This window comes from Suillus fuscotomentosus (assembly GCF_016647785.1).
Source record: "Suillus fuscotomentosus strain FC203 chromosome Unknown F5891scaffold_73, whole genome shotgun sequence".
In the NCBI taxonomy this organism is placed as follows: Eukaryota; Fungi; Basidiomycota; class Agaricomycetes; order Boletales; family Suillaceae; genus Suillus; species Suillus fuscotomentosus.
Genome location: NW_024539585.1, coordinates 204619 through 228744, shown reverse-complemented (window position 1 = coordinate 228744; position 24126 = coordinate 204619). Strand labels below are relative to the sequence as shown.

General features: G+C 44.3%; 6 protein-coding genes across 6 annotated transcripts; 2 read left to right on the top strand and 4 right to left on the bottom strand.

Moving 5' to 3' along the window:
* Positions 1-381: 381 nt before the first annotated feature.
* Positions 382-789, bottom strand: F5891DRAFT_960753 (uncharacterized protein; the record flags this gene model as incomplete). Its single annotated transcript, XM_041375767.1, has 1 exon — positions 382-789. A coding segment is annotated over one exon (408 nt), but the record flags the coding sequence as incomplete, so codon positions are not given.
* A 2690-nt stretch (positions 790-3479) lies between these two features.
* On the top strand, positions 3480-4013 carry F5891DRAFT_984660 (uncharacterized protein; the record flags this gene model as incomplete). The annotated part of the gene is made up of 3 exons (XM_041377485.1): positions 3480-3597; positions 3667-3744; positions 3826-4013. 3 exons carry the CDS (start codon positions 3480-3482, stop codon positions 4011-4013), a joined length of 384 nt encoding a protein of 127 aa, XP_041220542.1.
* A 382-nt stretch (positions 4014-4395) lies between these two features.
* Positions 4396-7699, bottom strand: F5891DRAFT_1130757 (uncharacterized protein; the record flags this gene model as incomplete). The annotated part of the gene is made up of 11 exons (XM_041364572.1): positions 4396-5017; positions 5091-5176; positions 5330-5494; positions 5662-5830; positions 5878-5987; positions 6108-6240; positions 6289-6517; positions 6574-6775; positions 6825-6847; positions 6884-7336; positions 7399-7699. The coding sequence occupies 11 exons, from the start codon at positions 7697-7699 to the stop codon at positions 4396-4398; spliced, it is 2493 nt and encodes an 830-aa protein (XP_041220541.1).
* A 210-nt stretch (positions 7700-7909) lies between these two features.
* F5891DRAFT_984657 (uncharacterized protein) lies at positions 7910-9804 on the top strand (the record flags this gene model as incomplete). The annotated part of the gene is made up of 6 exons (XM_041377484.1): positions 7910-8121; positions 8272-8475; positions 8565-8625; positions 8777-9082; positions 9133-9447; positions 9496-9804. The coding sequence occupies 6 exons, from the start codon at positions 7910-7912 to the stop codon at positions 9802-9804; spliced, it is 1407 nt and encodes a 468-aa protein (XP_041220540.1).
* Positions 9805-13356: 3552 nt separating this feature from the next.
* On the bottom strand, positions 13357-15496 carry F5891DRAFT_1130756 (calcium/proton exchanger; the record flags this gene model as incomplete). The annotated part of the gene is made up of 11 exons (XM_041364571.1): positions 13357-13412; positions 13465-13516; positions 13676-13870; positions 13925-14253; positions 14376-14522; positions 14582-14647; positions 14721-14722; positions 15075-15117; positions 15235-15283; positions 15336-15370; positions 15421-15496. 11 exons carry the CDS (start codon positions 15494-15496, stop codon positions 13357-13359), a joined length of 1050 nt encoding a protein of 349 aa, XP_041220539.1.
* Positions 15497-17360: 1864 nt separating this feature from the next.
* Positions 17361-21071, bottom strand: F5891DRAFT_1194769 (uncharacterized protein; the record flags this gene model as incomplete). The annotated part of the gene is made up of 15 exons (XM_041368000.1): positions 17361-17473; positions 17521-17791; positions 17840-18087; positions 18140-18401; positions 18450-18558; positions 19212-19396; positions 19449-19625; positions 19680-19853; positions 19901-19953; positions 20005-20313; positions 20476-20563; positions 20615-20716; positions 20772-20795; positions 20852-20926; positions 20985-21071. 15 exons carry the CDS (start codon positions 21069-21071, stop codon positions 17361-17363), a joined length of 2277 nt encoding a protein of 758 aa, XP_041220538.1.
* Positions 21072-24126: the final 3055 nt, after the last annotated feature.

Below are 24126 nucleotides of genomic sequence, written 5' to 3'. Positions count from 1 at the left end.
CAATCTTTGACACACTGAGTGAACAAAGGGAGGATTGGGATGTTCTGCAAGAGTGAAAAGGGTCTCGAAATGATCAACATTGATAGGAGTAGAGACATTGAAAAGTTTAGGGTGTTCAGCAATGGTTTTAAGTGCAGTAGTATTCTCAAACTCTGCTGCTGGAGGACATGGTAAGGGCTCTGTAGTTTCTGTCTATTGTACTGTCCCACTGACAGAACTCCATTATCTCCCCAAACCATCCTTCTTCAAAATTGCTGACCACAAGCAATGGTTTCATTTAACCCCTTTTGCCATAGAACAGTCACCTCATTTATGGGGACCTCAACACTTGCTACAGATGTGGAATTGTGGACAGTCAGTGGTTGATTTCTCACATGCCCCTCAGTTCCAATTATGGCATGGCTCTCTCTGTGAGGAAGAATCTGTATGTGCCAATTTTTGTCCCGCATTCAATGACTTTCCTGAACCCTTGTCTGATGAACTTGGTAGTCCAGAGGGGCACTGGAGTTCAGTAAAGACAACCATTCCAAGGGAAGACAAGTGAGAGGTTTCAAGCTGCTTAAACTCATGGAAGTCATTGAAATGAAGGTATTTTTTTCCTTTAACTTTGAGCTGACATGCTTGATCAAAGTTGATGATGTAGGAATGGACACTATAGTGGATGTCAGTGAAGATTCCAGTCAAATATCTATTATAGTCACGGAGCTCCAACTCTTTCCATGGCATAATGAACGATAAGGCATCAATCCAGAGTTCTGAAGCAATACTCCAGTCTCCATATGAATGGACTCAATGTGTGGTGGTTGGTTGGGAGAGAATGATCTCAAATCCTTTTCCAAGGTCCTGAGTTTGCTTCAGATTGATGGCTGTGGAATAATGCCTTGACAATATTTTTTGAGGTGTGGGGCACAACCTTTGAGAAACAAGGTCCACTGAGAGAATAGGAAACTAGGACATCCTGGGGTGCTAATGACCTGGCTTCAATAGTATTTAGTATCTTCAGCCCATTCCTCATAGCAGTCAAGGGTGAGTTGATCAGCTTTTCTTTTTGAGATGAACTGATGTAGAGACTAATATCTCTGTGGGCTTGCAGGGATCTAAATTCCCAATGTCTCTATCACTTCCTAATATAGCACAACTCATATCACACCCAGCGCACTTAAGTGCTCCATTGCCGCTCGTGTGCACTAGTGTTTAGGTCGTATATTGGTTGCGTGTTGGCGCATGCATCCTCAGTTCCATTGCTTGTCCTCTGTCCCTCCATTCCATGTTCATTCGGTTCATTGGTGTGTATTCTGATTCTATTTCCATTTATTCTGACATATCTCTGGCGCTTATGGACATATTCCGTATATTTTCCATTATGGACCCTTACATTACATATTATCTTGTATCCACTTTGCTTCTTGGTTCACTTTAGTGCTTGACAGTGCCTAACATTACTTAGTATATACATATATGCGTATCTAAAACTGTATAATGATCATCTTTCTGCCTGCACATTGTTGGATTTTAAGTCTAAGTTCTTCTTCATATCAAACCAACTCTAAGTATCTAAGTACAATATGAGCGCCACCGCCGTACACTACTAGAAACTCTGCCAATTAGTTTTCTGACTCATTAAGAGTTGCTGCACTCCACCACCCGCAAGCGTGCACCACTTCCGCTTAGCGCACGCTCCCGTTATAAGTTGCATGTTGCCGCTCATCATCAGCTGTCATCGCTCATCGTTGTGCGCCTTACCAGGCTTGACCAAGTGCCCGGCCCAGTGTTTCCCTCCATTCATACACTTAGAGGAACCTTCTCAGTAGCAATCCCCTTGGGCCGATGTATATCTTGCTCATCAAGGATTATTTGAGTATATCTCATACCACTCAATTACCCAACTTTCCATTTCCTCTTCTACACCGATACTCTTTTGGCTGGAGCCACAGATAAAATTGGAGTCACTCTGGAGTGAGCTTTTGTCGCTTTCCTCGCAAGACATAATCTCTGTCATCTCCTGAAGACTTGTTTTCTGCCTCTTCGGAAATATTCCATTGATACAATCTTTCACAAAATCTTTTCTCTTTCTCGACAAGTTCATTACCACTGTTCTGAGACAAACCTGTTCCGGACTCAGGACTAGGCTCATCTGCAGATGCTCGCTCTGAAGCAGATTGACCATGGTCATGAGCATGATTAAGGAGGTTGAGAAAGTGCAAGAATCCAGGTTGGAAGTCGAGTTGAGATAATTTCACTGAGTCTCGCTAGATATAGACTGCCATGAGCTCCACTAAAGGAGGTGGCAATGAGGATTGCATGATTGCCACAAGTGCTGCCGTGGTTCAGTTCAGTCTAATTCAGGGGGTCCTGAGAACCAAGAACCGAACCATGGTCTAGTTCTACAAAATCTCCAAACCCAGAACTGGACCATTGAGAACTGTTCTCTATGGACCAGTTTGGTTTTTTTCCAGTCTGAACTCGAACCAAACCAAAAAAATTTCAGTAGGGTGCTCAAAAAAAATTGATGAATTACTAGTCTACACATTGAGTAACTAGTTTAATAAAATAGCTGCATACTGCTGGCTCAACAACTGCCAAGAAACCAACCAGGTGCAAGTGCAAACAAGAATCGGCTGGATGCAACCATTCTTGGCCTTGCTGAGCTCATGAAGTTGAGGTAGTTCTCGGAGGTAGTGATGTTCTGGCCCGATTGCTGGCCATAGCTAAGGGTGTTGAAACAAAGGCAGGCATTCAAGGGTGGCAGTTGGCTTGGTTCAGTGGATGGGCCATGCACAACATTCATCATTACTGTCTGTATGAATGGTTCCAACCATCAGAGAGAAGTAGTGGTAGGAGGTAGATATGAAAAACTTACTGTCAAACAATGGTTTGACATATTCAATGTTTTGCATTCTTCATTTTTCATAGTGGTCGACAATGATTGGTTTGATGAAGAACATATCAGTCCTCCATCCAGAGTTGAGTCTACATGCGCAACATACCAAACATCCATTAGTAGTTATCACCTGGTCCTTTGCGAGCATATGAATGAAAGAGCATACATCAGGAAATCACCAGGTTCCTTTTTGTTCCTTAAACTACTTAAAAATAGCACTAAGGTAGTCAAGGCAGTCAAGGAATATAAGGCACATTTTCAAACTTTTAACTAATGACCTAAGCTAAATCTAAGGCAGTCAAGGCAGCGAAGATGCAACAATGAGATTAAGGCTACTACTCAGTACACGAAAATTTTATAGTTTATTTACGTTTATTGTTGTTCCGATTACTCGAAAATAAGCATGCATCCATCAACAATATCAATTGCTATACTTCAATGAAAAAAACACTAAGTTTTTATTTACTACTACTCTAGTGATAGTCAATCATTTATTGACGAGATGCTAGTATGCTATATGACTCCAAAATCTGCTTGTCGCAGGCAAGGAAGGAGGCACCAGTGGGACGACTTGATGGCTTGCATAGAGGCTGCGATCATGGCTGAGGTGACTGCAGAGGTAGCGGAGGCAAGAGTAGGAGGGACAGACGTGAAGCTGGGGCTTTGGAAGAGGGTGAAGGGGTGGCTGTCACACAGGAAACGAGACAGAGCATGTCGTGTGTAGGGTGAGCATTATGTCTTGTAATTTTAAGTAAAACTTACCTTGATGGTTCTATGGTGGGTAGTAATTGACAGCAGGGAGGCGAGTGCCGATCTACAGCGCAATGGGAAGGGTGTTATGTCGTTGGATACTGGTGTGGATGGTGGGCAGTAGTTGGGTGGAGGGAAGGCGACTGTGGAGGGACAGATAATGAGGATTGAGGCTGTCTGATGAATTCTCGTAGAAGACGGTAGTACTGGCACTGGCTTGTGTTTTGGTATACCTGGAGACGATGAAGCTGAGACAATGTATGCAGTGCAGTCTTCTATGCCTGGGAGTGTTGGGGTGATGCTGTTGATGCTAGAGACGTCGATGTTGAATAACTTGGTGATGGTGTATCTGGCTGGAAGATTTGCATGGCATTCTGAATAATGCGATGAAGGTTGACAGGCAGATAATGAGGATTAAGGCCGTCAACCTGATGAAATATGAATTCTCATAGAAGACGGTGGTACTGGCACTAGCTTGTGTTTTGGTATACCTGGAGATAATGAAGCTGAGACAATGCATGCAGTACAGTCCTCCATGCCCAGGAGTATTGGGATGATGTCATTGACACTAGAGATATCAATGTTGAATAACTTGGTGATGGCATATCTGGCTGGAAGATTTGTGTGGCATTCTGAATAATGAGGATTAAGGCCGTCTGTCTGGGCCACCTTTGCTGTACAGATAGAGCTCAGGCAGATCTTTCCTAAGAAACATGTGAGTTGGATATACACTGAAATCTAAGCAGACAATTACACATCTTAAATCATGCTATCTCAAAAGAATGATGATCTGCATATTTATTGACATAGTATGAGTTGAACATGTTGTATGAGTCGTGCAGACTGATGATAGGAATAAAGTCCAGTCCATATACTGGAATGTGATGGGTGGCATGAAAAATGCAGTCGACATGAATAATAGAGACATCTGGAGTGTCGTCATTGTTTGTTGTGGGAGTGACAACATACATGCCTGTGTCAGGATCACGTCCCTCAAGTACATGAGAATACCAATGAACAACAGTGCAGGGATAATGCGATGTCCAATTGCTGAAAGAGAAAAAGCACAAGACCCATGCAACTGCAAGTCCACCCATAGGAGAGTCTAAGTTGGCACCCATGTTAATGAATATGCAGTCGTTCCTGCAAGGGCCACCACACCATGATGGTGTTGCCCGGATGTGCTCCCAGTGCATACCTCCAGTACCACTCAGATCGCTGGGTGCATAGAATGATGCTGCAGCAGAGTTAAAGATGGTCAACTTCCCTAAGAATAATTGAGCTGTTGCAGGATCATACTCAGGAGGGTTGGGGTCATCTGAATGTTGCTGGTCATGGATGAATTCTTGGATCATGAGAGGGAAGCATGGAAGGTTAAGATCAAAGCTGAGTGTACAAACATTTCGTACACAATGTAAGCATTATCAGAAAGGGTCAACAGGTGAATAAATTGACTCACTGTGGTGTCACTGCAAGTTCGATGTGGGATTCTATTACAGTTGGTCCATCAAGAATGTCACCAGCGTCTACCTCAACAGATTGATTCTGAGGTTCATGGAACTGGAGGTGCCCAGGGAGATGCTCAAGTGCCATATCCACGTCATCATCTGACTCACTGTCCTCGTGATCATTCAAACCTGTTTATGGATGTGAGAAGTGTTAAACTGTCAGTTCAAGAGATCACATATGCCTTTGGACTTCTCGCAAAGCCTCAGATAAGCAAGAGCCATGAAGCATGTCATGTGCTTCAAAATCTGTGAGTGCAGCTGCGAGTTTGTCTAAATGCTGGTTGGTCAGCAACATTTGACCAAGTGCCTTGAACCTGCTAGAGCGGTGCCAGGGTTCTTTCAGGGCCTTTATGTGCTTAGATTCAGTGATGGAAGAACAAAGGCCATTGGGTGCCCCAAGAAGTGGAGTATGTAGTGACACAGGGAGTGTTGGCATGGTAGGGAGAATGTCACGACAGTACCAGTTGATTTGAAGATCTCTCAGTATTTGTGGAAGCAGTCAAGGGCATCTTGGATTTGGACAAGGTCAGTTTTGGTGAGAGCCTCATGCTGTACGAGATAACAGAAATTGAGGAATGCACCAAATGTGTGCACCTTCATCAAGGCCTTGGAGTCATCACCAGTCCACTGCTGGAATCCATGCCTGTCAGGAAAGCACCATAACCCTGTGAATGGGGCTACTGCTGCTATCCTGCTTTTTATCAGTAGTCATTAGCAAAAATACGATAACTTACATACCTGCGGTCAATGTCATCCATAATTTTGGCTGCATGGCGAGCACCATGCGTGATATTTAGATAGTTTTCTACCCAGTCAACCAAGTGGTCCTTGAATGTTCCCTTAATTATCTAGTGTAATAGATCTGGTGAGAGGAGCTTGTGGATGTCTGCTCGAGGATAATCATTAGTGAATGGCTAGTGGTGTGAAGAGTGAGATTGAGCCCTGAGTTTGAGGAAACAACCTATGACAAGATCACCAATGGTACCATACTCTTGCCAAACCTGTCTATATGTTAGCTGTTCAATGAGTAGCTCAGTGTGCGCTTTGCATTGATGCAGACATGGTTGACCACCATCAAGGTCCTTGCTGTTTGCCAGACACCTATGAAAAAAATGAGTCATTAAGAAACCAAAGAAAAGATAATCATACCGTGGACACCAGTTCTGCAGGATGCCAGAGAGCAACACCTGCTCTGGATAATCAGCTATATAGGGACCTAAGCCATATATTGTTCGTCGAAAGTGACCATCAGGGAAGCATGTGATGTTGGGGGTTTCCATGAATGGTTTCACAGACTCGAATATTTTGGCGAGTGACTGCTGGAAGAGTTGACGTCGAAAGTTCCTGTAGTTAGTATCATTGTTGTATTCCTTTGTAGCTAAACAAACAAAATGAGTATATAATTCAGGACAAATAATAGGTGTGGGTACCTACATTTTGGTATTGCAAGGAACCCAATGAGAACAATGCCTCTGTGATGTGCACATTGTACACTATTGTGGATGTTGCCAATGGAAATATATAGCAGGTGGTATTCTGTTTGGCCTGTAGCAACAGATACAACTGTCTTGTCACTGCCAATAATCAATGGCACAAACATCAAACCATAAGTCTCTTGGTTTTCAGCAATGAGATCCTTAAAATGATTGTCAGTATGCTCTGAACATGAATATTTGAAACCATACTACCTGGTTCCATGCCCAGTCACCTGACATAAAGTTTTTCCAGTATCATTTGTTGTCACTGGTGTAATCACAGGTACGGTGAATATTTGATGCCCCGTTGAAGGCAGGGTTTGCGAGCATGTCACACACAATTTGCAGTGGATCTCTATACCATACATCATACTGTATGTTCATCCATGGTGGCACATTTTGTTCCGGTTTGATTCCATTGAAACACATCGAGAACATCTTCCAAGGGACATCCCCAAGTGGTGTCGCATCAATGGTAGCGTATATGTTCTTGTGGTTAGCAAAAGGGGGAGCATCATTATGTTTTATCAGAGTCACAGCCCATAAGTCGAGTAGAGTGTCGATTTGTTTGGTGGACATCTGGTTGCATGTAAATAGAAACTCTGCAGTCTCGAATTCGACCCTATCATTATAGGGCATCCAGTCAGTTGATGGGGTATCTGTACGAGGCAGTGGGGGTGCATCCTGGTCAATAAATGTACCATTAACATCACATTTGCATCCTAAGTCACAAAAAAAAAATATGAGCGACATGGTATGAAAGACTCCTCGAAAGCTTACTTACCAGTCATATGTGGATGGAAAGTCTGAAACAAACGCCCCATGTCCACCCAAGTGCCTTCCTCAGGTACAAACCCTGTGTCATCCTGCTCGTCGATACCCTGATTTTCCGCTTGAGTGGGAGAATGTTGCCTTGGAGGAATAAAGCCAGGACCTGCAGGCAGAGCCATTCGATTGAGTTCTTCCTGAGTTTGTGGGGGTAATGGATGCTTGGCGTGTATGTGCTGAGTGAGACCTGACTTGTTTCGGAAAACGCGCTTAAAGTTTGGAAATTGACAAACAAGCCTGTTGATCTTTGGGGCCATATCGACTGACGGACTTGAATGGGCTGGGCACCAGAAAATGGTGCATTAAGAGGTAATTTCAACTACTGCTAAGTGTGTGAATTGTAAATTATGACACGCTCAATTGAATAGAATGGAAAAAAAAACTCACTTCATCACCTCCAAGCTTTCTACCAGCAGTCACATTCTTTCTACCTCAACAGCCTATAATGCCCCTTGCATTTCTGTAACATGTCTCAACCTGCGACATGCCCTGGCAATGCTAATAAGCATCCCGGACAAGTAGTCCTTGATGCAAACCGAGTATTGCGCCCAAAGGGAGTAGTTGCAGCTGAAAGAAACAAGAAGGCAGCAGAGAAATTGTCCAAGGCTGCTGCCTTGAAGGATGCTCAAAAGCAGATTGCAGCAAAGGAGGATGAGATGGCTGTTGAGCAACTGATTCAGTGTGCCAGCCCCAGGCGACCTGTGTGACCAAAGCCAAAGCCACACCCAGTGGTGAAGAAACCAGTGTCGACCCTCGAGAACATAGCAGAGTCCATCACCTCTACTGGGCGTAAAATATGTAAGCATAACCTTTACAATATCCATGACAGGGAGCACTTACTGTTTGGTACAGCCATTGGGGCCAAGAATTCAGCAACCCAATACACCGATATCCAGAAGAAGAAGCATCCAGGTCTAAAGCTTGCCTTCAAGGATGGCGTCAACACCAGTCGAAAGGTGTCGAACAGTGGTGTAATAGCCGTGAGCGTGACACATGTTGGAAACACTGATGATGGGAAAATTTCCAAGTCAATGTAAGTTCCTAATTTGAACTATGATGTTGCTTCTATCAGAACTCACTCTTCATTATCTTGATTTGCTCTACTCATTTGAATGTAGGTAGGTCTGAGTCCCTCAGTAGTATACCTTCAGAGAGAATGACAGATGACCAGGGCAACCTTGAGGTAAGTCACCTACTATTGGGTCTTCTGAGAATCACTTACTACAATTCCGGCATTCCATAGGTCTGTGAAACGATGAGTCGTAGTTGGCTCACAACTTCCATAGGGTAGAGTTGACAGATGGATGCACAAGAATGCTGACATATTTTTGCAGATGTCGGTCAGTGTTGTGGAGACAGCCAATTCAAACAAGCCCATCAAAACTGAAGCTGGACAATTGCCATGGGCTCACAACATCAAGAAAGAAAAACTGAAGAATGCGCACTTGCCCATTGGTGCACAGAACTCAGAATGGCGCTCAAAATTCATTCCAACGGTCATGTATTGGATTGGAAACAGCAACTTTTCGTGGACTATCCCTGACAACACACTCTCAAACCTTCTCCACAATATCTACTACTCAGTGTACAAGCAACTGGGAGACTTTGAGGTTGATGGCAGTAATGGCACCTTCAATGTGGTGAGTGAATTTCTGTTCTGTGTTAGTAGTTGACCTGACTATATGTGCAGGTCTGTCAAAGGATCTCCAAGTGGCGCAGAAATTTCGGCTCGACTGCTATCACCATATTGATGGTGTTTTTTGCCTCGACCAATGAATATGAGACACCGGAGACACAGAAGGCTTATTCAGAATATCAAATTGAAGACTCATGTTTTGTTTATGAAGACCCAGATAGCGAAGATTCACCTGGAGCTTTCTTATCCGAGTTCATCTTGCATATATTTGCTGCACACCTTAATGCCATCCAAGGACACCAGTTAATAGACACGCTCAATGTTGGCTTACCTGGATACCAGACAGCACTGGCACTGACTACTGCCACTGTGAGTTTACTACCCCCTTTGTAAACTTTACTGACTAGTGATTTTCAGTCCAAATGTGCACTTATTTTAGTTCATGACAACCTCATCATAGAGGACACTTCAGACCATGGGAAACACAAGATTGTGTTAACGCTCAATCAAGCAACCAACAAAATGAGCAATACCGGTACCACTTTTTCTGCAGGCAATTGGGAGACTGACATGCTTGCTTACATGGAGTGGATTGAAGAGCTGCCCTTCAACCGCATGAAGGAGATCATGGAGCGATCTCAACCATACATGAAGTGTCCATGCCACAAGAGTCAAGACAAGGACACTGTTATCAACAGTGAAAGCCATATCCCTGTGAATCCATGAAAGCGCATTCACATCTGTAATTTTTTCTTCTTTATCTCAATTTTCTCGCTCTGACACTATATTTTTGACAGGATTCAATTGGCTACTAGTAGTAGTACATGTGCACTTGCTATTCCCCCCCTCAAATCATTATTACCAGTTCCTGCTCCTGCTATCATCATCACTTGTTTTGTCACTTGTATTCAGATGCATTTTCATTGTTGGACATTTTCATAGGCCACCTTGAACTCTTGGATTTGCCTTAGCGGCCTTGAACTCATAGATTCTCCTTAGCATACTTATTCTATGTGTCGCAATAACAGTATTTTTGATCTCCTTATCTTCCTTAGTTTGAGGAGAAGTGCCTTAGTTTAAGGAAATAGATCTCCTTATTCTCCTTTTTTTAAACTTGTCTTATTGTGTGAATTAAGGAGAATAAAGAGCAAATAAGGAACTCAGTGATTTCCTGATGCTAGTCTAACTATGAGACTCAGCATGTGTAACTATGAGCTGTAATGAATACATACCTCAGTGAGAGTGAAACAACCTGAAACAATGAATTGCAATCACAAGCTGCCCAGCCATGACCGACCAGGAGCAAGGCCAATGCTTGCCTGTCAAGTGTGATAGCCTAATCCAAGTCTTCACCATTGCCTCAGTGCTTAAAGCGGGAGGAGAGTATATTTGCGAGGTTAGTTAATGATGAGGACTGATTTGTGTGATTGACTGGTTGCAAGGCCAGTGCTTCCATCAGGAAATCAACTCAAAATTAATATAACCAGTTAGACCTGACAAATAAAACCCATTATGATACATCTAGATTTAGATTTACATATTATTATCTTTACACAACATGTGTATGAAGAAATACATGACAATGTCAAGGACATATCAATTTGCTATGCATCTTATAAGTATGCAACAAATATATGAAGGAATATATACCTATGTCAGGGACATGTCATCTTGATATACATCTTACAAATATGCAACAAATATGTGAAGGAATATATACCTATGTCAATGACAGGCCATTTTGATATGCATATTATAAGTATGCAACAAATATATGAAGGAATATATACCTATGTCAGGGACATGTCATCTTGATATACATCTTACAAATATGCAACAAATATGTGAAGGAATATATACCTATGTCAATGACAGGCCATTTTGATATGCATCTTATAAGTATGCAACAAATATATGAAGGAATATTACCTATGTCAGGGACATGTCATCTTGATATACATCTTACAAATATGCAACAAATATGTGAAGGAATATATACCTATGTCAATGACAGGCCATTTTGATATGCATCTTACAAATATGCAACAAATATATGAAGGAATATATACCTATGTCAGGGACATGTCATCTTGATATAAGTCCTACGGGTATGTAACAAGCATACGGAAGAATATATGGCTATGTCAATGACATGCCATTTTGATATACATATTACAGATATGCAACAAATATATGAAGGAATATATACCTATGTCAGGGACATGTCATCTTGATATATGTCCTACGGGTATGTAACAAGCATACGGAAGAATATATGGCTATGTCAATGACATGCCATTTTGATATACATATTACAGATATGCAACAAATATATGAAGGAATATATACCTATGTCAGGGACATGTCATCTTGATATAAGTCTTACAAGTATGTAACAAGTATATGGAAGAATATATGACTGTGCTAGAGACATGCCATTTTGATATGCATCTTATAAATATGCAACAAATATATGAAGTAGTATGACTATGTCAGAGACATATCATTTTGATATGACCTTCAATACACATTATTTGGCTGGCTAATGATCAAACTCATAATGTGTTGTGACTCCCATTTTATGTTACTAGTAAGTACCTGCAAAAATGACAATTGTGACAATAACTTGACAATGTATTATAACCTGATGTTCTGAATTATATTATAAATGGCCAGACGACTCCATCTTCAATTTATCTCCTCCCACCCTCGTTCGACATGCTTTTGATGAGCCTGGAGATCTGACTGACAACTGACCAATCAGGCTCATATTTCTTGTCATCATCATGGGTGGAATGTGACAAGAGCCTCCAGGCATGCTTCTCCAATGTATTATCAGGGACGACTCGGACTCCGACACTTGCAAAACATTAATAATTGGTCTATAGAAATTCTAAGGGCACAATAACATCTGAAGACAAAAAAATCTATACCCAGTGTGACGCACGCTCGCAAATACCCCTTCATCTCCTCCCCCCGAGTCCAGGTGTCTCCGAGTCCCCAAAAACAATATATCTCTACTACTACCTCCTCAGGTATCATCACACGCCAAATTGGGAGCGTTCACTTGCTGCCATGTTCGATGGCAGTAGTGAATACAGCTTTGGGAGGCTCCGTGGGCTCGACATCGACTGTCAACTAGCATCACAGGTCACTTCTCGTGTGATGATGAAGTCATCCACTCTGCCAAGTGAGCCATTGACCGGCCTGCCTCACAAAAGGTTCTTTGGAGCTATGGTCAGGCCCAGCCGACATAGTTATTTCGGGATACTCACTCTATGAAACTGGACTCTACGGCGGTGTAGGTCAACTTGATAAGCTATTTAAGCTGTCAGAAAGTAAAGAGAATACAAGGGCCAGAATAACAACTACTTACCTGTATATCTCCAAAAGGGTGATCGCTTTCCCGAACAATCTGAGCAATCGCTTCTTATCCAATAAGTCAGTCAGATGAAGATGTAGTACATGTATGAAATCATACAAGCTTGTCAAATAAACAGCTGTCCAGCATCGAAACTGCCGGATGTTAGCACAGTTGTCTACTGAACGCTCGGTAGGTCAAACGTACTTTCATCGATTACAAGGACACGAGTGGTGTTCCATCGTGCGATCGCACCTGAGCTTAGAACATCCACCAACTGCTTGACAGTGGCCCCACCCGCCACGCGCTCGAATTATTGCCCATAAGAGAACAGATTTAGCGGTGCCTGGATAAAATTATCAATGACTCCGACTCAAAGTCGGATGTGGCAGGTACTAAGTCAGCTTAAATTACGCACCCGCAGATCCGGTAAAGGACACATTTTCGCCACGCCCGATCCTCTGGAGCACATTTTTTTGCTCCTCTGAAAGACTCGACGATACTTTCCGACGAAGGTCCAGGTGTCATGGCAGGCATATGTGTCTTGATGGGAGTCCGACTGTGTCCTGAGTCAAAGGTCAGTAGTTGCCTCCGGCTTGATTGGATCCTGCCACTCTTGGCTCAAAGGTCGACGACACGCCGACTACTAGTAAGAGACATAGCTTCCATACTCGGAGCTGGGAGTAAAAGGACTTTTAAGACTTCAAGTTAGCAGCATCGCCATCATAGTCGTTGAATCACTCACTTGGTCCACTTAACTCGTGGTGAGCCACTCTCAGCGAGCCTTAGTGTGAGACCGGAAGCTCTTTTGAACGGCATCAGGCCAACGTGAAACCTGTTGTTACACTATACAAGCCTAGAGAGTGCATTGAGTACGAAACGCACCCAAAAATACCACAGAGACTTACACATGAGGATCATTCCTTCCAACCAATTGACTTGCCGTCCTGCACGACGTAATTGACAGTAAGGACTAATTTTACCTTTCAATTAGCACGTTCTCCAGCATCAATTCATTCACGCACCGGAAAGAAACAGGACAATGGACTCCAGCGGGTCAAAGAGAAGTGTCAATGGCTTGTTCATAATTCAACCAAGCGTCACGATGAATCTGAAACCATCTGAGTAAATACTATGTAAAAACGGACAAAGGCAAAACGCATGGAATCACAAAGAGCGCAATTTGCTGGAAACGGTTAGTCACCATAGAAGCCATATCTGTAGGGGTGAACTCACAATACTCAAACCCACAGCAACGCCCAAGCTCAAAGTCAGTTTATCCTTGACGGATACCATAACGGCAGTAACGTGCTCCGCTGCATTGCCGACGATCCGGAGCAAAATAATACTAACAAACTCCTTGTTGATCAACCCGGAGGAAGTCGTGCTATCAATTGAGTCGACGAGGAACCCTGCAGTAACAGCAACCAACTAGTAAAGCGAAAGAATTGAAAACTTTGTGTGACTGTCACGGTAAGCACGTACCACAGTCACGACAACCAAAAGCCAAATGCACACAGCAAGGTTCATCAATGGTTGCTCGAGAGCCTCAGTCTCCAATGATGCTATGGAATTTGTCCCAAGTTCCACATCCGGGTCGGCATCTGCAGGGCGGGACAATGTTGTGGCTGCCTCTCTGTCATGCGTCGAACTTGGGGAACGTACTGTTTCGCCGTCCGTGATATTCCTACGTGTCCTGTGCAACCGGAATGGATTGTGGCCTGCGTATGCCTTGGTTTGTTGCATATCTCCGCTGTCATCATCGTAGAGGCCTTTGTGCGAAAATAACTGGAAAACCAGATATGAGGCGTAGACTGGATGGTTAGAATGAGTTTAGTCAACTGCTAAAAAAATCATTTTGTTGACCTACTGAAAAGGAAAATGATTGCAACCTATACGAAGAACGTAAGAAAAACATTATAAACAAATAATCCACGTACGCCATGGCTAGTTTTCAATATGTTGTAATCGGTCGACAATTCGTCATATTCTGGTCGACCCTGAAGAGCCACATGAAAAGCCCCAGGTAACAGAACAGCAATCACACTGATGGTCAGTAATGTCGAATTAAGTTGCACAGCACCTAAGCCATAGATGCAAGCATCAATAATCTGTATCAACTTGAAACAAGCAACTGTGTACTTTGACCAAATCCCTGTTCCAAGAAGCGGAGACCACCGGCAAAGAAACACATGCCCAGTACCAGCACTACAGTACACATCAATTGATTTCATCACAGTAAGTCTAAACACTTACATAGATTGCTCAGGATAGAACCCACCACTATAGAAAATAACACATGTCAGGTCAAGGGAAGCTGCAACAGAGTAAAGCTGCGGGACACATACAGGACGACTGAACGATTGTAAGCTGACACTTCGCGAGTGCGATGATCTAAAATGGGTCGATTGATCATTGCACAAGCTGCCGGTGGCTAGCACGACGTACTGATATGATGAGTTCGACGCTGTGCATGAAATGAAACAAGGTAAGAAAGTGATCAACCGAGAAAAAAACTTACTGACGCATTTCCCTATACACCGTCAAATTTCAGCGAGATAAAAGATCGAAGCATGAGTCACTAACCAATGTGGCGTTGAGAAGTCCAGCTAGAGTTTGACCGACTCATAGTGACAGTTCGTCGGTCGCGAAGGCGAGAAGCTGCGAGTACATCAAACCTGAACAATAGCGAAAATGAATCTATGTTACCTTGGCTAGCGGTATGATAGCCAGAAATATAACTGGAGCGATGTGTAAGGTAGCCTGTTGCAGTGAAGGTCAAATCGTGTACTTACAAACAAATATTAGAGTGTCATGATGGGGAAGAGCAAAGCTTATAGCCCACTTTCGGACACCATGCGTTAGATGGTCCAAGCTAAGACAGAAAGAAACATACAGATATCGGGATAAAAACCAACAAGACATTTAACCCTAGAAGACAATATCAACTCAGTGCATTGGTTGCAAGTAAATCATTTTACATGATGCAAAAACAATTGCTTGAATGCTTCTCCACACGGTGGGGGCCTTGGCTGTCCGTTTTTCTGGTTGCACCATTAAGGTTGCAGCTCTTCTGAACTTGGCCAGCCAATTGAGGGACTTCTTTTGATGTTTGCTGCCTGAAGTACTTATGTGTGGTCGATTGGCAGATGCGGATGATCTCTGGGTAAGCGGGAACGTTTCCTCTATAGCATTGGGCGCACAGCTGCTTTTTGAATTGATTTCCTGATGACGATGGTCTTCTTGTCTGCGTACTGAGAGTACGCGAAAGACTTCGAGTTTCGGTTGGACACCTGGGCGGAGGCTGGTTCGCGTGCGTGCGGATGCGTTGGAATTGAGTGATGTCGCTACTTGTACAGTTAGCGTTCAAATTGGAAATTGGGTGAATACGCACGTGCCCATCAGCACGACTCATGATCTATCAGTATCGTGACATAGGCGGGTGTTAAAGACAATGGGCGGGTGGTCATTGCTGCTTGACAGTTGTATTGAGCGCTCCAATCTCTTACCACTACCATTTGTGAAATATCTACTTTGTTTCGCTGTTCTTCCTAATCCGTCTCTAAAAACAATAACTTGAGCTATGGGCCAACAAAAAGCAGTGAGTAACTTACGCGTGTCACAACGATATCTACTAATTCATGTTAGGACTGTTGTCGGTACCCAACGAAGGGGGAGGTGGAGGAAGTAATAAGATGTCGAACGGTTACAATCAGGCTGAGGCGGCGGGTAGTAGGGAACAAACAGTACGTACCTCCGCATTCTGCGTCAGCTCGTGTTGACGTTCGCGATCCAAGGGAGAGCAATGCTGACGGCGGGGAGACGTTGGGTGAGGTACCTAAAGGAAGGGTGAGGAAGGTGACGAATACTATGTCTAATGGGAAGCCCAAATATGCGCCATTTACGAAAAGCTTCGATCTCACTATCCTCGTTGATTGAGGACCATTGTCGGAGAAGCTCGATAACCTCTTGACTATATCACAATATGTTGCATCCATTCAACGAATGCTTGATATTTTTTCCAAAAAAGTTATACTCAATCCTACAACATTGTAACAGCATGTAGCATCAGATCACGCCTCCGATCCTAGGTGAAGACTTAAGAACAGATCAGGTTGCGAATATAGTTAAAAAAAATGTTGATCAGTCTAACTGAGTGTCACCGCCTAGATCCCTGCAAAAGTATTAATGTGAATAATCGAAAGGAAATCTATAGCAAAACTCGAACCAATCGTAAGCTATGTAGATGATGGTATGTCACTCTTCAACTGCTTGAAGACTTGGTCAACAAAATTCGGCAGATTGAATCCCCTGAATAAGTTATTTAAACCTTACAATTAACAGCTATTACCAACGTAGGTCGCCAGTAGCGAGGACAAAGTTGGAAGGGTTATAGATGGACACTAGGGACGAAATCAGCCACAATTTGACAACAGGTAAAAAGTTGTCTTGCCGTCCATGCAAAGATTAAGAAGGGCCTGCTGGGTCCCCCCCAATAGCGGAATACCCCATCACACTTTGCAGGCCACTGAGACTGGTCGACACATTGGCTCGATCTCAAAGGAGGATCAACACTCTCACATCCTGCGAACAGTGGGCAACGCGAGTACGCAAGGGTCAGAACGGTCATGTTATAGTACTAGTAGGAATCGTACCTTTAATGAAACAATCCAACAAAATGGGTTAGTAGTCTGTGAGTGAGGACTTGGAGACATCGAGTGGCTCGGATGGGAGTAAACGAGCTAGAGGAGATTAAGACTGAAGGCTGAATGCTGCAATGTCGTCTACTTGTCAAGACAGGGACGGAACCAATGATAATTGGTCATCAAACACGAAGTAAATCAAATAGAAGTAGCGCAAATAACATAGATCAAGTCCGACTTACAACCGAGGTATGGTACAATTACAAGCAAGGGCAATGTTACATGATTATAGAGCCATAAGAAGAGGTGTATGAGATTGAAAAACAATCATCAAGGCATTCGTCGTCAGATGTAAGTGACGCATGTGTGACGGCACTCCTGGGAGGTGTGCCTGAAGTTATCAGTATAAGAAAAGGGATGTGTGACTTGCATGCCTACCGTCATCGGTACCCTCGAACTCAGCAATACATGCCAGGGCTTCAGAAAACATGTCCACTTCGGCCTGTGCACGCTGCTTCTTCAAGCCCAGGATATGCATATCGGACTTGAGAATATCCGTAGTCTTGGACTTCATTGGTTGAAAGTCGTCGCTAGTGTCGATGTGTAGGGATCCGCTTTCTGCAAAGGACGCGCTCATGTATGCATGATATGTCATATTATCAACCCAAGTCCTCAACAAACGAGGTAAGGAAAGAAATTGATCGTCCAGCTGCATACCATCAGAACATCGGGTCCTCGTAGTATAAAGAGCACTCACCCCTTGGAAGGATTCATAAAGATAAGGATCGTCGTCTATGGTTTGTGGGAAACCAAACAACGTTCGGTTTGCATGAGAATCAGGCCCTACGATACCTTGAAAATGCGATGTCATGATAAGCCATGCATTGCATTTATCTTGAATGGCCTTCATAGGTCGACACTGATCGAACATTATCGAGCTGGGCACCGCGCATGCTCCCGCATACGCGACATCCTTCACTGTGGATCCTAGCTTATTGGAGCCAACTAGAAGTAAATTTTGAGTATTGGACATAATCCTCGAAGAGCCATGACTTACTCGAGAATCTGGTTTCCATCTCTTCAGACAGGTTTGCAATAGCATTACTAAATAACGAAACTTCCATCTGAGCTCGATGTATTCTATGCTCCATCAAACACCCCCCTCGAGAACGGAATGCCGCACAGCTCCTCTCCTCTTCTTGCTGAAGTTGTGTCTGCATGGCAACCTCCCTGAGACTCACATCCAGGAGAACTATAAGATCGTGGGTATCGACCCATCCAAAGAGTACCGAAGCTGTGATGTAGAGAGAAGCCAGAAGCTGGAAATGAAGTTAGAAGACAATATCAAAAAATGTGAGCACGCTCACACTGTTGCGGTCCTGTTTCTGAAGCCAAGATATGAGAGCTGTCTCGGTTTGTTCCATTCCAAGAAAATGAGTCTTTGAAGATGTATCATATGTAGAAAGAAAAGGGGAGCTGATATTTAACATGTCGAAGTTAGAGGGTAGCAAGAGCAAGGCTGAGGAATACTCTCACGATCGCTGAGTGCTTACACAACCTATAACACTAGCTAGGAAGGCGATGTCCGTGTCCAGATACGTTGGCCATCAAACAGCACAGTGGCCATCAAACTCTAAATACATCATATTGAAGTTAGAGGGGTAGTAAGAGGAAGGAATATGCTCACATAACCTATAACACTAGTGGGGAGGCGACATCCGAGCCATGATACGGAGACAATGGCCATCAAATGAAACGATGGCCATCAAATGAGACGATGGCCATCAAACTCTGAATACAAAAATAGATTATAAGTCATGAATGTAATAACAGTGACTTCACGTACAAGTAATTGTTGACTAGTTCCGTCCACAAGTATGAAAGGCTGTTTCGAGGAATTGTACACGACCGTCACGTTATCAAAGGTCTACAATCTGACGGAGAACAAAGTACATTTCAGACTCATGGGCTCGTTGCAAATACAAATTGTAAAATATTGAGCACGATTACTAGTCAAAGATGGGCCACTGGTGGCAGCTCCATTTCACCGGCCAATGCAGGTACACATCGGCCTCGCTGCATCCCCGAGTCAACATTACATAGTAAGATCCCATCCTGAAAAAACTCACGTGATTGTGCACAGCTCTCCTAGTTTGCCCATGAAGGGCACGTACTGCGGGTCCTCAACCTGCAGGATCAGCATGATAGCTGTCTCGCGGAGTTCCCCATGGACTTGGCTCGCAGATGGATAGTCTGGCATGACGTCAACTGTGCCCCAAATGGCTATGAGTCTTGCCAGCAGTGCTTGATAACACTGGTGTGAAAACAAACGTGAATAAAGCATCTAGAAGGTAGAAGGCACTTACGCAAGACCCCATCAACGCCAGTGTATCAACTGGCGTATTTGTAGCATTCCTGAAAATTTGTGGCTCCAAATCAGCGAGGGTGAGACGAACGCGGCATGTGGCCGTGGTTCGAAATATAACATGATATGCTAATTCCTTCGCCATCTGGTTCTCCAGGAATTTCACAAAGGAATTGACCTGTTAGACGAGGTAGGTCATCTGTCGTAATAAGAGTGAGTTCATAGAACTTACGCTGAGTGGTAACGAATGAGCATAAGGGTGTATGAACATTTGCAGCAAGTCCACAATGCAGTGTCTTTGAGCCAACCCAAAGAAGTTGCCTAAGCCAAAGATGCGACTGTCGTCCATGGAGCGGACAGCTACTCTTCTATTGTCATACATGAACTGGCTCAACCACGGAAGAGCCTATTATGGAATAAGAGAAATCAAAATGAGATAAGAAAGACACGTACGAGCGCCAATACTGCGGACTCCGACATCGGAACCTGGGTGTCTCTGGTGAGGACTACATATAGAGGATTCAGCATGTGATGGTATGTAGGATTAAGCACCCGACCTGTTTCTAAATTCTCAGATGCGATATTTGCCCGAATGAGGGCTTGAGGCCAGCAGCTTCTGAGTAACTCGCGTCTACGGTCAGCATAATCCACAGTTACGAGAATATGTGGGTTGCCGGAGTGTCCACAACACACATTAACCCTCGTGAGGATGCGTAGGTATGCCAGACCCCTTCGCCAGTTGGGACAGGTTGTCATGATTCTTTGGAGGCTGTGCCTGGCTGTCTCTTTCTTGATACAGGGAAGAGCCCTGGTTCTGGTCACTGATGAGTCGATGGTTGATGAACCTACCCATGTAGTCTGGAGAACTGATTCAGAGTCAGTTGACCAACTGGTCAGTGGGGAGGTAGTACCCGTAAGGATGCTGCGCTGAAATGAATCAGAGTTTCAGGCTCGTGTTCGCGAGCCACCCCAACCTGCGACTGTGACAGTGTAGCACAAGAACAGATACAATCGTAAGGTGGACATACATGATCGTATACACCGTATACGGCTGCTGTCGGAGGAAAATTTTCCTCGTAACCATGGCAAATTGAGAAACGGCATGATTTCAGGCAGCTACACACAAGAATCAGTAGGAAGGCATGGCACAGTCGAGATTGAACCTACAGCTAAGACAAATACAGGAACATCCTTGCCCTCTCGCTCATATGGTGTGCCATGACTCATAGGAGCATGCAGATAAGCAAACAGTGACAGATTTTGTTTGAGCTGGGAGGAGAAGGTCAGTATATCAAGTAGCACACATAAAATAAAACTGTCTTACATTATCCAGATCAGTAGGCGGACACTGAGTTCATCATAAGATACCCAGAATGAACTAAGAGACACAAGTTGCATGCTTACATAGAGAGGATAAAGCATGGGCTGCGCGCCTATCCACAGATACCCCACAAATGACACGCAAACGGTGGGCGCACCCTGAAGGATGCAGTGTGAGCAAGGTATTTCGGGTTGACAAAAAAAGAAGACAATGAACAGCGAAAAATTGCAAGCCAGGACAATGGATATTGTAGATACAGGCATTGTCATCGACACTTGGTATGGAGTTGACCAACATTAGCATTGTGACTGAGGGACTGCAATGTAAGGTCAATGTGAAAGTTATTTAAAGCAATTTGCACGTCTAATTTGAGTTTTGATTATTTTCGACCTGCGACAGGCCATCGCAGCGCCATCGAAGAAGTCATAGGGCCTAGGGCACTTAAGTTAAAGTCAGATGTGCATATTACATGTACATACCTCGCTTGAGAGACAAGCCATCACGGCGCCTTGAGCATATTACATGTATGTGTCTCGTTTAAGGTATACGCCGGATATCAGGTGGTATTGGGCCGACGGCGACAGATTATATGTACGTATACGTTTTGAGCTGTATTTTTGATAAGTCATATAATTCCGGCGCCATCCAAGTGCTAAAAACACTGTCTATCTCTGCAACGGCCTCTTGGATCTCATTACGTGGGCAGAACAGCATTCCTAGATATCCCAGGTCAGTTCTCATAGTCTAGTTCTACATCACTACCGTACATCTCATTAAATTGAGATATCAGCGACTCGCTACTGGAATCTGACCCCTGTAAAACGTTTTGCATCCTGGAATCTCCATCTTCCTCTTCATCTGAAGAATCATCTTCCTGGCTCTCGTCTTCGTTATAATCGTCAATGACCTGACCATCATCTTGTTCCGCACTGCCCTCAGGCACAGGCACATCCTGCGAAGTGGGGTGGTGAGAGTAAACGTGTCCAACTCCAAGACCAAAGTGGAAGCGCATCAACATATCGCGGTCCACAAATCTAAAATGGTGAGCTCGATATAACTTACACGTGAAACAGACCCTCACTCACCGATTGACATAGTATTCCCGCCAATCATCCTTGTCCCCTGCACATGCTGACACTCCCAATCTATTTTGGTATCTCTTGAGGCTGGCGAAAGCAGGTATGATGTGGCAGCCTCTGAGGACAAGTGCTGGATCCAAGAAATCGAATGAGTACTCGTCCGCCATAGGCGGAAATCTGACTCGATCTAAGCTCAAGGTGTCCCAGTCGGAGACCTGATCCGTGGGCTCGTACCATCGGATCCACAGGAATTCCATTCTGCGTGGAGTGTAGTCGACCATTCCAACTCCAATAATGATTACATTCACATGATAAATACCCAGTACCTTACCATAGGTGAACTTGTGACTTGCGTGCTCCACATCATTGTCGGGGCATAGCACCATAATATTACAGTGTTCAGTTCGTGGGTTGATTACATCTTGCGCTCGGCGAACATCGTATGTAGTATAGTTGATCCTTGCGATGTTGTGGCGATAGATGCGATCATCCTTGATAATGAGTGTGTTGATAGTATGATCTTCTCCCGACTCCAACAGATTTTTTGACGTGTTGATCCGACGGACTAAATGTTCCTTGAGTTTCAGCACGAAATTCTGCAGGAGCATGTGAGATGAGTCGGTTGTGGAAATACATTTAAATGACCTTGATTGCTGGGTCGCCTTCATGGCTGCGTAAGTACGAGCCTATATGGATAGGGTACTTCTGCGTCAGACCAATGTGATGGTGGACGTACGGGCTTGTCGCTATCTCGGCAAGTTCGATGTGGGGGCGATGAACGATTTTGTCCCCTATACGACGAATGCGAGCTTGACGGCGTTCAATCCGAGTGAGCTGCCTCACGAAGGACTTGCGATCCGTGCGGCGATATCTGGCCTTAGGTGAACGATGTTCGAGTTCACCCTAGGGAGGTTCCAGTCAGTCAGTCAGTCAGCGAAGTCTAGATATGAACGATAGACCACGTACAGGTTCGGTACTGTACGAATCGGAAGTGCCATACCGGCGAATTGTCGACACATAATCCCCCAAGGCATGAAACTTGTAGGTCTGGAAGTTGAATATCTTTGTTCGCCGAGCATTCCGTACAGGATTCTCTGCCTCGACCGCTGTCCCTTGCTTTCGCTTGCCCTTCTGGGATCCCTTTTGTTTTGCTGCTAGCTTCGCATGGCGTCGGGCGTGAGCTTCGACCTCCAGACGAAGTTCGTGGGTGTCGTACGCAGAACAAACTTTGGCTTTGAAGTCCCGGAATTGTTGACCGACTGCAGAAGTGACGGAGTCCATGATATCAAGGGTCAAATCAGAATGCATTCTAAGCTTAGCCAATCCGTGCCAATGCGCCATGGTAAATAGCAACTTGAGAACAGCTGTGTTATGGGGTTCAGGAAGAAGACGGTCAAAAACAGGGATAGAACACTGTAGTGTGTCAGACCCCATTTAACTTCAATTGCGGTGAAATCATTACCTGAAGTAGGTCTTCAAAATTGCGAGCTGCCATCCGTTTCATCTCCGAGGAGTTGGCCGAAAACTTTCGGATGGTAGCTTGTCCGAACGTTGGAATTTGCCTGAATCTGGTCAGTAGGGGGGGTCAGCGGAGTGGGTGACGTGTATTCTGGTAACATACCTCCGGTCCAATTCGTCGATGAGTCCCTTGTCTTGCGCCTCGACAATTCGTAGTAGGTGAACGAAAAGCATTTTCCAAACCCCGATTTCGAACTCATGTAAGAGATCTACCACGAGAGCGCAGAAAATGTTGAAACCAAAACGGCCGAGGCGATCTGAGAATGCATTCTGAAGCGTGTTAGTCATCGTTACTAGCATGAAACTTGCAGCCTCACCGAGGTGGGTACCCAGGACTGTGGTTTCAGTATTTGTTCCACCCGCGTGCTACCGACCACCAAGTCCTTTTCATAGATCAATTTGCGAGCCTCGCTCACCAAGGAATGCCTTCCGACATCGTCGCGTGCAAGGGTCTCACGTTGTGTTCTATCCTGAGGCCGACCCATGTTATGAATGTGATCCTTGGGTATAAGGCAACGAGGGCATGGGCAACCTCCCATGTTTCGTACTGTAGCTATCAGTACCCTATTCAGACCAGAATCAGCACAATCCAACCTGCCTTAAGAATAATACATACTTTTCCGGATAATCTGCGGAATATGTGAAGATTCTAGGATAGAATCTACACATGACGCCGTCGCAACAGTGAATCACGATGCCATGTTCATATGCCTCCAGGAATTCGTCGTCCAGTAAAATCTTCCACTGCTCGTGAAAGAATT